At 32.6% G+C, this 14,269-nt stretch overlaps 1 protein-coding gene across 1 annotated transcript in view; it reads left to right on the top strand.

The window, feature by feature from the left end:
• Positions 1 to 14,269, top strand: part of pdm3 (POU-domain protein pdm3) — a 320,089-nt gene that overhangs the window by 259,924 nt on the left and 45,896 nt on the right. Inside the window, exon 2 of the mRNA XM_075381305.1 lies at positions 12,973 to 13,363. Within this exon, the coding sequence (XP_075237420.1) occupies positions 12,973 to 13,363 (391 nt within the window). The remainder of the gene's footprint in view (positions 1 to 12,972; positions 13,364 to 14,269) is intronic.

Here is a 14,269-nt window from a genome sequence, read left to right as displayed (position 1 = left end):
TTTCTTACAATATCCTTCTCCTTCTTACTCGTTGTTTGTTACATCTTTCTTTCCTTTCCTTCTAAAAATCGATATTTTTAAAATTTCGATATAACCGAACTTCAGTAACCGATTTAAAGCACTAAAATGAACAAAAACGTTCATATCGATATAATTCCTACTTTGTTTTGTTTTCCTTTAGGACAACATTTTGTGATTTTCAACAAAAAAATTATTTGTCAGGAACAGATAAACCTACTTTTATTAAATCTGGCAAATCTAAGATTAGTTTCTTGTTCTACAAAACAGAAAATTTTAAAAAGGTCACCTTCAAAAATTTCATCTTAATTTTTTTTAATCTTCATTATCTTTGTAATTATTTTTTGATCAAATTTTTACTTTTACAAAATTTATTAAACGTTGTATTCGGCTGATAATCTTTATTAATTTATTATTAATCATTTTATTACATTTAGTGGAGGAAATAAAAACAGGCAAAAAATTATGAGATTGCATTACGGTGCGTAAGCGTACAGTCGGGTTAATTGTCTGCAATAACTCGATTGTTTGTCAACGGATTTTTACAAATACGGTGTTATTTTGTTCAAAATAAAATGCTTTATAAATTTTATAAATCTTTAAAGGTTAAGGTATTTCCTTCATAATAATGATAAAATATGATCGATTATACATTTCAGGTTAGGGAAAGCATTTTTTAAATTTATTGTAAAACGGTATGCTTTCAAAATTTATTTCATTAGTAATTTACGATCGAAAACATTTAATTAAAATTTTTAATTAAATATTGTAGTAAGTAATATCAGTCGATTTAGCGTTTAATTTCTTGTGTTGTTAATTATTATTAGTTATTGTTTATTATTATCGATATTATCGATAGAGCTGTTTAAAATTCTTTGTTGTATGCATTATAAATGTAAAATGCAATTAAATTGTTCATGAACCTAGTTTTTCGTTTTATTGTTATATCGTTAGCACGATTTTTCCGTCGTTGCAAACTTTGAATGCGTATAACTCGATAACGAAGTCATTAACAGAAAAACGGGTTTCACCATCGTTTTTCTTGTAAAATTTTAAATCGAAGATATGTGTCATATGTCCACCTTCCTATTTAAAAAAAATTAAGTTTGATTCAATATAGCAGATGCAAGATGGCAGACAGATTACAAATCCAGCATAATGGAGATTTTTTTTTTTAACTGTATAATATCCCATTTCTTTCTGCCTCCAAACATCTCTCAGATATGCAGTATAAAGCTGTTTCCATACTTAAATATCATCCTTTATATATTTTTTTTTTGTCTTCAGTCATTTGACTGGTTTGATGCAGCTCTCCAAGATTCCCTATCTAGTGCTAGTCGTTTCATTTCAGTATACCCTCTACATCCTACATCCCCAACAATTTGTTTTACATACTCCAAACGTGGCCTGCCTACACAATTTTTCCCTTCTACCTGTCCTTCCAATATTAAAGCGACTATTCCAGGATGCCTTAGTACATGGCCTATAAGTCTGTCTCTTCTTTTTACTATATTTTTCCAAATGCTACTTTCTTCACCTATTTGCCGCAATACCTCTTCATTTGTCACTTTATCCACCCATCTGATTTTTAACATTCTCCTATAGCACCACATTTCAAAAGCTTCTAATCTTTTCTTCTCAGATACTCCGATTGTCCAAGTTTCACTTCCATATAAAGCGACACTCCAAACATACACTTTCAAAAATCTTTTCCTGACATTTAAATTCATTTTTGATGTAAACAAATTATATTTCTTACTGAAGGCTCGTTTAGCTTGTGCTATTCGGCATTTTATATCGCTCCTGCTTCGTCCATCTTTAGTAATTTTACTTCCCAAATAACAAAATTCTTCTACCTCCATAATCTTTTCTCCTCCTATTTTCACATTCAGTGGTCCATCTTTATTATTTCTACTACATTTCATTACTTTTGTTTTGTTCTTGTTTATTTTCATGCGATAGTTTTTGCGTAGGACTTCATCTATGCCGTTCATTGTTTCTTCTAAATCCTTTTTACTCTCGGCTAGAATTACTATATCATCAGCAAATCGTAGCATCTTTATCTTTTCACCTTGTACTGTTACTCCGAATCTAAATTGTTCTTTAACATCATTAACTGCTAGTTCCATGTAAAGATTAAAAAGTAACGGCGATAGGGAACATCCTTGTCGGACTCCCTTTCTTATTAGGGCTTCTTTCTTATGTTCTTCAATTGTTATTGTTGCTGTTTGGTTCCTGTACATGTTAGCAATTGTTCTTCTGTCTCTGTATTTGAACCCTAATTTTTTTAAAATGCTGAACATTTTATTCCAGTCTACGTTATCGAAAGCCTTTTCTAGGTCTATAAACGCCAAGTATGTTGGTTTGTTTTTCTTTAATCTTCCTTCTACTATTAATCTGAGGCCTAAAATTGCTTCCCTTGTCCCTATACTTTTCCTGAAACCAAATTGGTCTTCTCCTAACACTTCTTCCACTCTCCTCTCAATTCTTCTGTATAAAATTCTAGTTAAGATTTTTGATGCATGACTAGTTAAACTAATTGTTCTGTATTCTTCACATTTATCTGCCCCTGCTTTCTTTGGTATCATAACTATAACACTTTTTTTGAAGTCTGATGGAAATTCCCCATTTTCATAAATATTACACACCAGTTTGTATAATCTATCAATCGCTTCCTCACCTGCACTGCGCAGTAATTCTACAGGTATTCCGTCTATTCCAGGAGCCTTTCTGCCATTTAAATCTTTTAATGCTCTCTTAAATTCAGATCTCAGTATTGTTTCTCCCATTTCATCCTCCTCAACTTCCTCTTCTTCCTCTATAACACCATTTTCTAATTCATTTCCTCCGTATAACTCTTCAATATATTCCACCCATCTATCGACTTTACCTTTCGTATTATATATTGGTGTTCCATCTTTGTTTAACACATTATTACATTTTAATTTATGTACCCCAAAATTTTCCTTAACTTTCCTGTATGCTCCGTCTATTTTACCAATGTTCATTTCTCTTTCCACTTCTGAACACTTTTCTTTAATCCACTCTTCTTTCACCAGTTTGCACTTCCTGTTTATAGCATTTCTTAATTGCCGATAGTTCCTTTTACTTTCTTCATCACTAGCATTCTTATATTTTCTACGTTCATCCATCAGCTGCAATATATCGTCTGAAACCCAAGGTTTTCTACCAGTTCCCTTTATTCCGCCTAAGTTTGCTTCTGCTGATTTAAGAATTTCCTTTTTAACATTCTCCCATTCTTCTTCTACATTTTCTACCTTATCTTTTTTACTCAGACCTCTTGCGATGTCCTCCTCAAAAATCTTCTTTACCTCCTCTTCCTCAAGCTTCTCTAAATTCCACCGATTCATCTGACACCTTTTCTTCAGGTTTTTAAACCCCAATCTACATTTCATTATCACCAAATTATGGTCGCTATCAATGTCTGCTCCAGGGTAAGTTTTGCAGTCAACGAGTTGATTTCTAAATCTTTGCTTAACCATGATATAATCTATCTGATACCTTCCAGTATCGCCTGGCTTTTTCCAAGTGTATATTCTTCTATTATGATTTTTAAATTGAGTGTTGGCAATTACTAAATTATACTTCGTGCAAAACTCTATAAGTCGGTCCCCTCCTTCATTCCTTTTGCCCAGCCCGTATTCACCCACTATATTTCCTTCCTTGCCTTCTCCAATGCTTGCATTCCAATCTCCAACTATTATTAAATTTTCATCTCCTTTTACGTGTTTAATTGCTTCATCAATCTCTTCGTATACACACTCTACCTCATCATCATCATGGGCGCTTGTAGGCATATAGACGTTAACAATCGTTGTCGGTTTAGGTTTTGATTTTATCCTTATTACAATGATTCTATCGCTATGCGTTTTGAAATACTCCACTCTCCTCCCTATCTTCTTGTTCATCACGAAACCTACTCCTGCCTGCCCATTATTTGATGCTGAGTTAATTACTCTAAAATCACCTGACCAAAAGTCGCCTTCCTCTTCCCACCGAACCTCACTAATTCCTACTATATCCACATTTGTCCTACCCATTTCCCTTTTTAAATTTTCTAGCCTACCAACCTTTTTTAAGCTTCTAACATTCCACGCTCCGACTCGTAGAATGTTATTTTTTAATTTTCTGGTGACCCCTTCCTTAGTAGTCCCCACCCGGAGATCCGAACGGGGGACTATTTTACCTCCGGAATATTTTACCAAGGAAGGCGCCTCCATTATTGTTATGTGAAAATGCAGAGAGCCACATTTTCTTGGAAAAAAAGCAGCTGTAGTTTTCCATTGCTTTCAGCTGCGCAGTACTCAGAGGACTGAGTGATGTTGATACGGCCGTTTAAGTCGTCCTGACTCACGCCCCTAACAACTACTGAAAGAGCTGCTGCCCTCTTTCAGGAATCATTCCTTAGTCTGGCTCTCAACAGATACCTCTCCGATATGGTTGCACCTTCGGTCCAGCTACTCTGTATCCCTGAGCACTCAAGCCCCCTCACCAACGGCAAGGTCTCATGATTCATAGAGGAGGCCTTTATATATATATATATAAAATGATTGACGAATAATGTAACAAATTTTCAGGATATGTTCTACTAGTTAAAATAAAGAAGAAACTTCATATAAACCTACGCTTAGTTAAAGAGTATCAGGCCCAGAAATCAGAGCGAAATCGATTTCGCCCTGATTTCTGGGCCTTCGGTAAAATTATGCCGGACTGTAATTCTTGGGACCCAAATTAAGGAGTAAATTTAGGGCTTTATATAAAATCTGTCCTGAAGTATTTAAAAAAATCTGATGTGGACTTCCTTGTATCCCTATTAAATTACATATATTTTATATTACATTTTTTTTCATATTTTTTTTTGTTCCATTAAACTATTATTTAGTGTAAAACTTTTTTTTACAATCAGAGGTTAATAATTTATTAATAAATCTATATATTTAAATTAAAAAAAAGGAAATGAAGTCGGATTCGAACCGATGTGCCTTCCCCTTGTAAGATCAAAATATTTCATTAATTAAAATTTTATTTGGCTAATTCTGGAACCGATGAAAAGAAGTACCACTTATGATATATCGTTGAAAAGCTCTTAAGAGGGACTTATTACTGCAGTTAAGAAAAAAATCAAAAATCCATTTTTTTTTTTTTATTTTGGGCTTTTTTGGACACTTTTGGTCCGGTCGATTGCAATCAAAAATTGAGATGCACAACTAGATATTACAAGAATCCTACATCCAAAATTTCAACATCCTACGGCCAATCGTTTTTGAGTTATGCGAGATACTACGTACGTACGTACGTCTTTAGACCATTTATCACGCATATGAAAAAATTGGCAACATCAAATTTTTAATTTGAAGCTACGACTTTCACATAATCAATCTTAAATATCGCCATCAAAACTTATTAAATCCATTCTGAGATACCGTCCTAAAATTATTTTTTTGCCTTTTAGTGCGTTTAATATTTTTTTATTTTTATTATGTACTTTTTAGTGCATTTAATATAAGAGTGGTTTTTAAAAAGATTTTTATATATATTTTTTATTTTCTACTTTTTAGTCTTCATAAGTTTATACTTTACAGCTGCGCTAGAGCGCATCTTTGGAAATTTTCATGCCTCCAGTTTCCAATACCGCAGAAAAGGGTGTAGACAGCTTTAAAAGTTCATATATCTTAAAATATGCACTGTATATACTCTTTTACACTTGACTGGATTAAGATGGAGAAATCGTGTTTTTTTCATTCGATTCTTGCCATAATCTAGATGTGCTCGCAGTAATTTGTTTTTGGATTCAGCATATCCTGCTCGCATACGGCACTTTCATATTTTGAATTCAAACAAATTTGTTTTTGTCCAGCCGGAGTGTGTTGCGGGCTATTTTTTTCACCGTGTGTGCGGTCGCGTGTTTAAGTTCTGTCGGCAGCAAAATTACTTTTTTTGATTGTTTTTTTTTTTTTTTTCAATTTTAACGTGATTTTGATGTTAAGATAATTTTAAGGCAATTTTATGATGATTTTCAATTTAATCTATTGAAACGACAATATCACATATGAATAATTCTTTCACAAAGAAAATATGCCTGAAAACGAGGTTGCATAAGTTCAAGGGGCGCTTTTTTCATTTTATTAAAGGGAATTTTTTTCACTAATTAATGCACTTTACGACTTGAAAATGTTGCTAAAATATATTGTTATCAGGAGCAAACCAGTGTGCAAATTTTCAGAGCGATTGGATAAGCGGAAACGCTTCAAAAGTCAACGAAATGTTCCGTACCGTGAATTTCACATACATAGTCCAAGAGCTAGTTAATTCAAGCGGTAAAAAAAATTATTTTCGGTTACAAATCTGCTCATGTTTTTGAAATTTATTGAAAATGTAGCATATACGAAATATTAGAAATAATATAAATTGAAAACTTATAAAAATACTAATTTCTATTATTATAATAAAACTGATAATCCTAAACGATGAAATTATAAGTAAATTGTACACAGTAACAATGACGAGAAAGGGAGGTATCCGGTGAAACCTTCCAGACAATATAAAGGTTTTAACAAAGTACAGTACAATTAAAAAGTATAACGAATAAAAATATAAATAAGCGTAACAAAGTATACACAATTCGACGATTATTGTTATTGAGAAACTTGTATTGAGAACGATAAAATTACACGGTTAACAAAACAAATTGAATATAAAATAATTGTCATGTCATATGTGAGAAACAAAGAAGACATATAACAAATTAACACTGGTCGCATATAAGAAACAAAGTCGAAACCACGAAATTTAAACAATTCATAAACAACATAATAAAAGGATTCTTATTACTAAACCAAAATCAAAAAAAAAATTACAATCAAATTGTAAACCGTACGGTAAAAGTCTGGCAGATATCATTTCTTCCGCTCAAAAAATAAAAATTTCTGTAATATAAGTAAAATTGTTTTTAACAAAACGATACTGATATCAAAAAAGGTAAGACACTACATTTCTGTTATCAAAATTCCTTATTAATTTAGAATTTTTTTTTTAAAAATACGTGTTAAATAAAACTCTAACCGGCCCGATTACATTTATATGTAATACATATCACATTTACACAAATAATACACAGTGATTTTTCAGTCCTGTTACCCAATTTTAAATGTAATTTAAGAAAGGGAAATTTAGGTGGAATAAAAAAATGTATTTGTTACTTACAAAAGAGATTTAATAAAAAGCTATTACTTACATAATTGTTAAAGAATATGCTCAAAATGTCCACCCCTTGCGGTTATACACGCACGGACTCTTTTCAGCATATTAGCAGAAACCTTAGCAAGTTGCATCGGAAATATTCGTGATTAAGTCTGTAAAATTGACTTTAAGTTCATCGATAGTGTGAGGATTATTTTTGAAGGCCTCGGACTTAATATAGCCCCACAAAAAGTAGTCGGGAGATGCAAGATCTGGGGACCTTGGAGGTCATAAGCCCTTGCTTATTATTCGATCATCAAAGAACTCTTGCAGAAAATCCACGGTTTCTCGAGACGTGTGTCATTAGCGCCGTCTTGCTGAAACCGGCAATACCGTTCTTGTGGTTCCAGGAGGGACACAAATCGGCGCACAATATTCCTGTATACTTCACCGTTTACTGTCGCGACTATACGATGACGAGATATCGCGCACCACACACCAATTTTTCAAAAATTTCATCAATCGGCAATGTCAGGAAGTATGTTAAATTAAGGATGCAATATTTGAGGACAAACATGAAAAAAAAAGATCGGGAGTTAAAGAAAAGCAAGTAAAGATAATGTATCCTCCAAAATTCTCCGACCTAAATGAAGCGATTTGAGCTGTTCGTGTCACGAGTCAGTCATTCAAGACACTGTTTTATATATTCTCATATATAAAATATCTGATCAGAAAGTAACGATAATTTTTTTAATTCCGCGCGCTATATCTTGTCAGTTAAGTTGATCTTTATTTTGTATATTGTTAGTACAGTCAGTGATGTACTTGTTAATTTGTTAATTTTCGGTCAGCTGCAACGCTTAGTTTGTGTTTTGCGAGCGAAAAAGCAAGATGTACTTTACCTTGTTGATCGATTTTTTTATGAGGAGAAATGTCGAATTGGAAAATTTGGCTAAAAATTTTGCGTTAAAAATGGAATTAAATGCAATTAAGCGTTTAAAATTTTAAAAAAGACCTTTGGCGACGATGTTATGTCACAAACATGAGTTTATGAGTGATGCAAACGCTGTCAGGAAGGTCGAAAAGACATCGACGCGAGGTCTGAACGTCCTAACTTATCAATCGTGATGAAAATATCGTAAACGTTAAAGAAATTGTGCCTAGTAATCTCTGAATCACCGTTAGATAAGTTGCCGAAGAAATAGAAATTTCGTGATAGTTCGTGCGAAACGATTTTTAATAATGTTTTAAACAACGGTGGCGGCCAATTTTTTTCAAAATTGCTAAATTTTCAATAAAAAGGAGCATCGGGTAAATATTACTGAACAAATTATTTACTGACGTCAGCGACTACTTAAACTTGTTGAAACCAGTCGTAACCGGTGACGAAACGTAGTTTTATGGTTACGATGTCGAGACGAAGGCGCAATCGTCCAGATGGAAATTTTCTGGGGAGCCAAAACCGAAAACGTCAAGTACGGTCAAATATGAAGGTCCTTCTACGTTTTTTTTTTTCAACTAAAACGGATTTTTCATTACGAATTCGTACCGCAAGGTCATACAGTCAATAAGGAGTACCGTCTAGAAGTTTTATGCAATTTTCGTGAGAAAATCTGGAGGGAACGACCTGAATTTTGTAGAAACAACTAGTGGATTTTGAACCGGGGCGAGGTACTGGCGTTGGCGAAATGTATCATCGTTGTGATGCAGCAACTCCCATATTTTCCAGACACGATTCCCTGTGACTTTTTCTTATTTCCCAAACTTAAAAGGACACTCAACGGACAACGTTTTTCAACAATAGATGAAATAAAGGCAAAATCAGAAGCCAAACTCAAGACGATACCGTAAGAGGCGTTTCACCAGTGTTTTTCAAACAGGAAGTACGTTGGCATAAGTGTATAATATCAGAGGGGGACTTTGAAGAAGGTGGGATTGATTAAAACTTCTCGTTACTTTTTAATTAAACCACCTCGTATACAATTATATATATATATATATATATATATATATATATATATAGAGAGAGAGAGAGAGAGAGAGAGAGAGAGAGAGATTGTCTTTTCGACTTCGACAAAGTTCAAATTCTATTAAAGGAATTACTTTTATACGGATTTGAATACTAGATCGTGGGAACCGGTGTTCTTGGGGGTTGGGTTTCAATTAATCACACATCTCAGGAATGGTCGGCCTGAGACGGTACAAGACTATACTTCATTTACATTCATACATATCATCCTCTCAAGTAATACCTTACGATGGTTCCGGAGGGTAAACAGAAAAAGAAAGAGGAATTACTTTTTCGTATGAGACACAGAAGATATTTATTGATTCTGTTTAATCTTTAAAAATTTCAAAAAAAAAAATTGTAAATTTTTATTAACTTGTTTTTCTAACGATGAGAATAAAGGAAGCCGTTTCAAAATTTTTTTATTATAGAAAAATATAACAAAAAAGATACATTCTTAAAGGTATATCAAACAGTATTAATTTAACATTACTTAAATTATGAGTAATACGTTTTAATTTTTGTTAGCACGTTTTGTGATCCTGTTTGTGTGTGTGTGTGTGTGTGTGTGTGCATTGTGCCAATATTTCTGCTTTATATTAAAGGGATTTTATTGTAATGTTAGGCTGTAATGACAGTAATATTAACCCTTCTATAAACCGATGTAGAAGTGGAAGGCGGGGAGGAGATTGTAAGGTTTGAGCACTTATAGAATGATTCCATTGGTGCGCACGCGCTCTTGTGTGTTGTATATGTGTGTGAGATCTACATTAATATTACAAAATGAACCTCATTTGCATATAAATAAGGCCCGGTCTGACAACGTGTGCTTTTGCTTATTCGATGTGTGTGTGTGTGTGTATGTGTGTATTTTGCATGTGCGCGCGCGTTTCTGTGCACTCCCAACATTCAGTTGGAGGAGTTAATCACACGCAGAAATGCAGTTAACCAAAATCAAACCTATTTTACTTCATTTCTGTGATTGTGTGTGTTTTACTACTAGTCACTTCTACCTGTTTTATTATTTTTTTATTTTTTATCACCAGTCACTCGACTGGTTTGATGCACTTTTCCATTCGTTTCATTCCTGCACTAATCACTTAATTTTAAAATATTTTTTTATACTCTACGTTCAGTTAATTGCTCCTCGTGTATTTTCATTTTTGTCCCTAACTCTTAAAATCTTTTTACCTTCTACACTTTTTTCTATAATTAAGTTAATTAACAACCGGGGTTAATTCATTTACTATGGCCTATCGACCTAATTTTTCTTTGAGTAAGAATTTATTATTCTTTTTTATTCTCTTCCATTCGTCTTAAATCTTCTTTAGTTCGAAATTTATCGATCGATTTCGTTTATAAAATTCTTATATATTGCTACTTTTAAATAATTTAATGAGTTTTTTCCTTTTCTATTGTCCATCTTTCATTTTTTTTTATATTATTATATAAAGAAAAGGGTTTTTATTTGTTCAAGATAAACAAAAAAACTACTCGATCAATCGCAACAAACAAATTTTACCCCTGTTTTTTAGCACAACTTAGAAGCTTTTTAGATATATTTCAGACGGGGAGATTTGCCGGTTCAAACACAAAGTTTTCATGAATGAATTAATGAACTGTATGAACTGCGAGTCTCTATCACGGTGTGAACTGAGTTTAAAGTAAACGATTCGATTCAATCGAATGGATAATATTACAAAAATAATAGAATTAAATTTACGTTAAATAAAATAATATTCCATTTAAAAAATCTCTATTTAACAATAATAGGCTTCCCGTGGGGATTGCGTGTGAGGCTGAGTGGTGAGGTATGCGAGCATCTCGTGAGAAGCTAGACCGACCATCACCATCAATCGGTAACAAACGGGGTGCCCCTGGGGCGTTGTTTTGGGATGTACAAAAGAATGCTCTTATAATATCTTTGCAAACAATCGTCCAATTTTCAAAATTCAAACGGGGTATTTGTGAGTACGTTGAAGACTAACTTTTGCATGCATCAGATACACCCTCGATTTTACAGTTCACTGTTATTCCATAACGTATATCTGTTTATTAGCTGTCGCATATGCGAGAACCAACCGACCGATTATTTTCAAATTTGCATGATACATTCGTGTTATCCCAGGGAAGATTTTAAGCCGTTGGCCGAGGCCCTAGAAGATATTAAAAATATTCATTATTTTTCGTCTCCAAGAAAGGTGAAGTTGTTAATTAAAGTTATTCATTAAGGAGAAAAATAGATTAACCCTTTTACTTCATTATTATATTTCTGCCACCACAGAAAAGAAATAAGTTATGAATTTTTCATCGTCAAAGGTGTGTATTCTTTAGTTACGTAGTTACTATTATTCTGTCTTTTGTAATCGAGTTTACTTTTCAGATTTCTATAAAGTCTGAATACTATAATCGTTATTTATCAGTATTATTCTCATATTCATAAGGATAACGAACGGTACGGGGATCGACGTGGCGGAGCCTTCTGGATAGATGGGAATTGCGACCGAAGCAAGCTCTGCCGGTGATCGGGTACCGGTTAAGCTGGCAAATCGGAAACGTCGAACGAAGCGAGCTTTGCGGCTACGGGATAGGCTCGTTGGCCCCTGGAGTGGGCTCCGGGATTCGTCTGGGCTGGCCTGATTCCCAAGGGTTCAAGTTCTGGCTAGACGAGCCGGCTAGTATTTCATAAAACATTCGGGTTTTTAATATGTTTTTATAATCTCTAAGTCTGTTGTATATAAATAAATTCATTGTTTACTTAAAGCTAAAATCTTTTTTATATAAATTGTTTATTCTTTGTTGTAATTTTGGTAACAAAATTAGTAGTAATACTTAAAAAAACATCATTTTCGTATTTTGGTACGTAATGTTTACTTATTGTAATGTTACGTTTTTTCTTCTCATTTATTACCTTTTTTCCAAATTAAATATTTCTCTTTTCAGTTAATCCATATCATTCAGTATTTTTTTGCATAATTAATTTACTATCTTGATTTATTCTCTAAAATCTGTTATTTTTTTAATATGAATTGGAAATTAATGACTGTAAGCTTTATCCTTGTCTGACTTTTATACGTATTAATTTTTGGGCTAGTTCATTTATTCTATACCACATCTACCAATTTTTTTACGAATTAAAAATAATTTTTTTTTTCTTTTATTAACCAAGAATTGATGCCCATATAACAGTTCCAATATCCATCTGAATCTTGATCTGTCTCCCTACTGTTTCTTCTAACAGGTTTGTACTATCAAGTTAACACTGGAAAAGCCATTCTTTTGATATACCTAATAAGTACATACTCTATCTCCTTTTATTTTCTGATTTTATCATTAAAACTGATAATAATTACTGCAAATTCTTTCATTTATAGTTTTTTTTATTTATTTAATCTAATACGTTCTTTAAGAAATCTCATTTTTGACACCTGTATTTTTTTGATCTAACAAGGGTCTCACTTTTACATAACAAAGTAGAAACTACGACTATTATCATTATTGTATCCATTACGATTATGTTTTTGATGTGTTGTTCTATAGTTCCAAAAACAGAATTAAATTTATTTCACGTGTACATAATCATCTGTTTCGAATGAGATATCGTAAAACAGTTTACAAAAATAGGAATTTTGCTCCTATACTTCGTTATCGCAATTAAATTTACTACTTATTTATTAGCGTATTATTTTAATAGAAAATATATATTATAATGTTCGTAATTTAGAAATTTTGTTTATTTTTCGCAGGAAAGCGACGAAGATTCATGTAGTTCCAGTATACCGTCGCCTGCCGATGCGTCTATGATAATTGATAATCACAACCATAATCAAGCGTTATCGCAACATCACCGACAAGCGAGTACGACGGCAAACCATAATAATACAAGGTTATCGTTATCGTTGTCGCCTCAACACGAGAATACCCACGATTTATCGATTACTTTAAATAATAATAACAGCAACAGATTACACCATTCAAATATTAATGATGTTCTACATAGCAATAATAGCACCAGCAGCAGTCCGTCACCGCCCTCGCAAACAAATACGACGACTGCAGCCGCCGGACAAAATGATCACCTTTTAATAAATAATAATAATAATTCTAATATTAAACAGCAAAACCATCTAAACGGATGTAAGTATAAGATAATTATTATAGTTTATAGATTACGTAGATATATAATCTATATAATAGAATTCTATAGGTTTTACAGGTAGATTAGGCGGTTGCCTTCGACTCTTGAGAATGATATTTACGGGGCATCCTGTCGATTTATCCTTTTAAGCTAACGGCTTCTCGTTACGCTCTTCGGCTGCACTATTTTATTATATCGCTAACTTAAATAATTACGCGTTCTATAAAGCTATACAGATATACTGTGCATCATTAACACGGATACGTGGACCCGTTGCCGGCTACGGGTCCCGAATTAAAAAAATCTGATGTGGGTATTACATGACTTCCTTGTACGCCTATTAAATTACATAAACACATTTTTTTTAAATGAAAAGTACGTAAAATTTTATTACATTAATAACTTCTGATATTTTTTCTATAGAATTATTATTTATCGTAAATTTTTTTTACAACTCGTTAATTTTAGGATATACAACTCAGCAATATGCAATTAGCCAGAGGTTAATAATTATTAATAAATCAATATATTTAAATTTTTTAAAAAAAGTTAAAAAAAAAGGAGATGAAATCTGATTCGAACCGATGTGCGTTCCGGGTTGTAAGACCCCAAATATTTCATTAATTAAAATTTTATTTGGCTATAACACTGAAACCTATGAAAATAAGTACCATTTATAATACATCGTTGAAAAGCTCTCGATGAGAGCTTATTACTGCAGTTAAGAAACAATCCAAAATCCAAATTACAAGAATTAATATTTTATTTCTTTTTTTTTTTAATTTTAATTATATATATTAATTTATAAAGTAAAATAATAATACAGTAATTTAAAAATTAGTTAAATTACTGTTAAATAAATAAGTTATTAACAGTAATTAAATTACTGTATTAATTTAAAAAGT

The sequence above is a fragment of the Lycorma delicatula genome, chromosome 13 (assembly GCF_047948215.1).
Source record: "Lycorma delicatula isolate Av1 chromosome 13, ASM4794821v1, whole genome shotgun sequence".
Classification (NCBI taxonomy): Eukaryota; Metazoa; Arthropoda; class Insecta; order Hemiptera; family Fulgoridae; genus Lycorma; species Lycorma delicatula.
The sequence above is the reverse complement of the archived record's forward strand: the minus strand, read 5'-3'. Positions and strand labels throughout refer to the sequence as shown.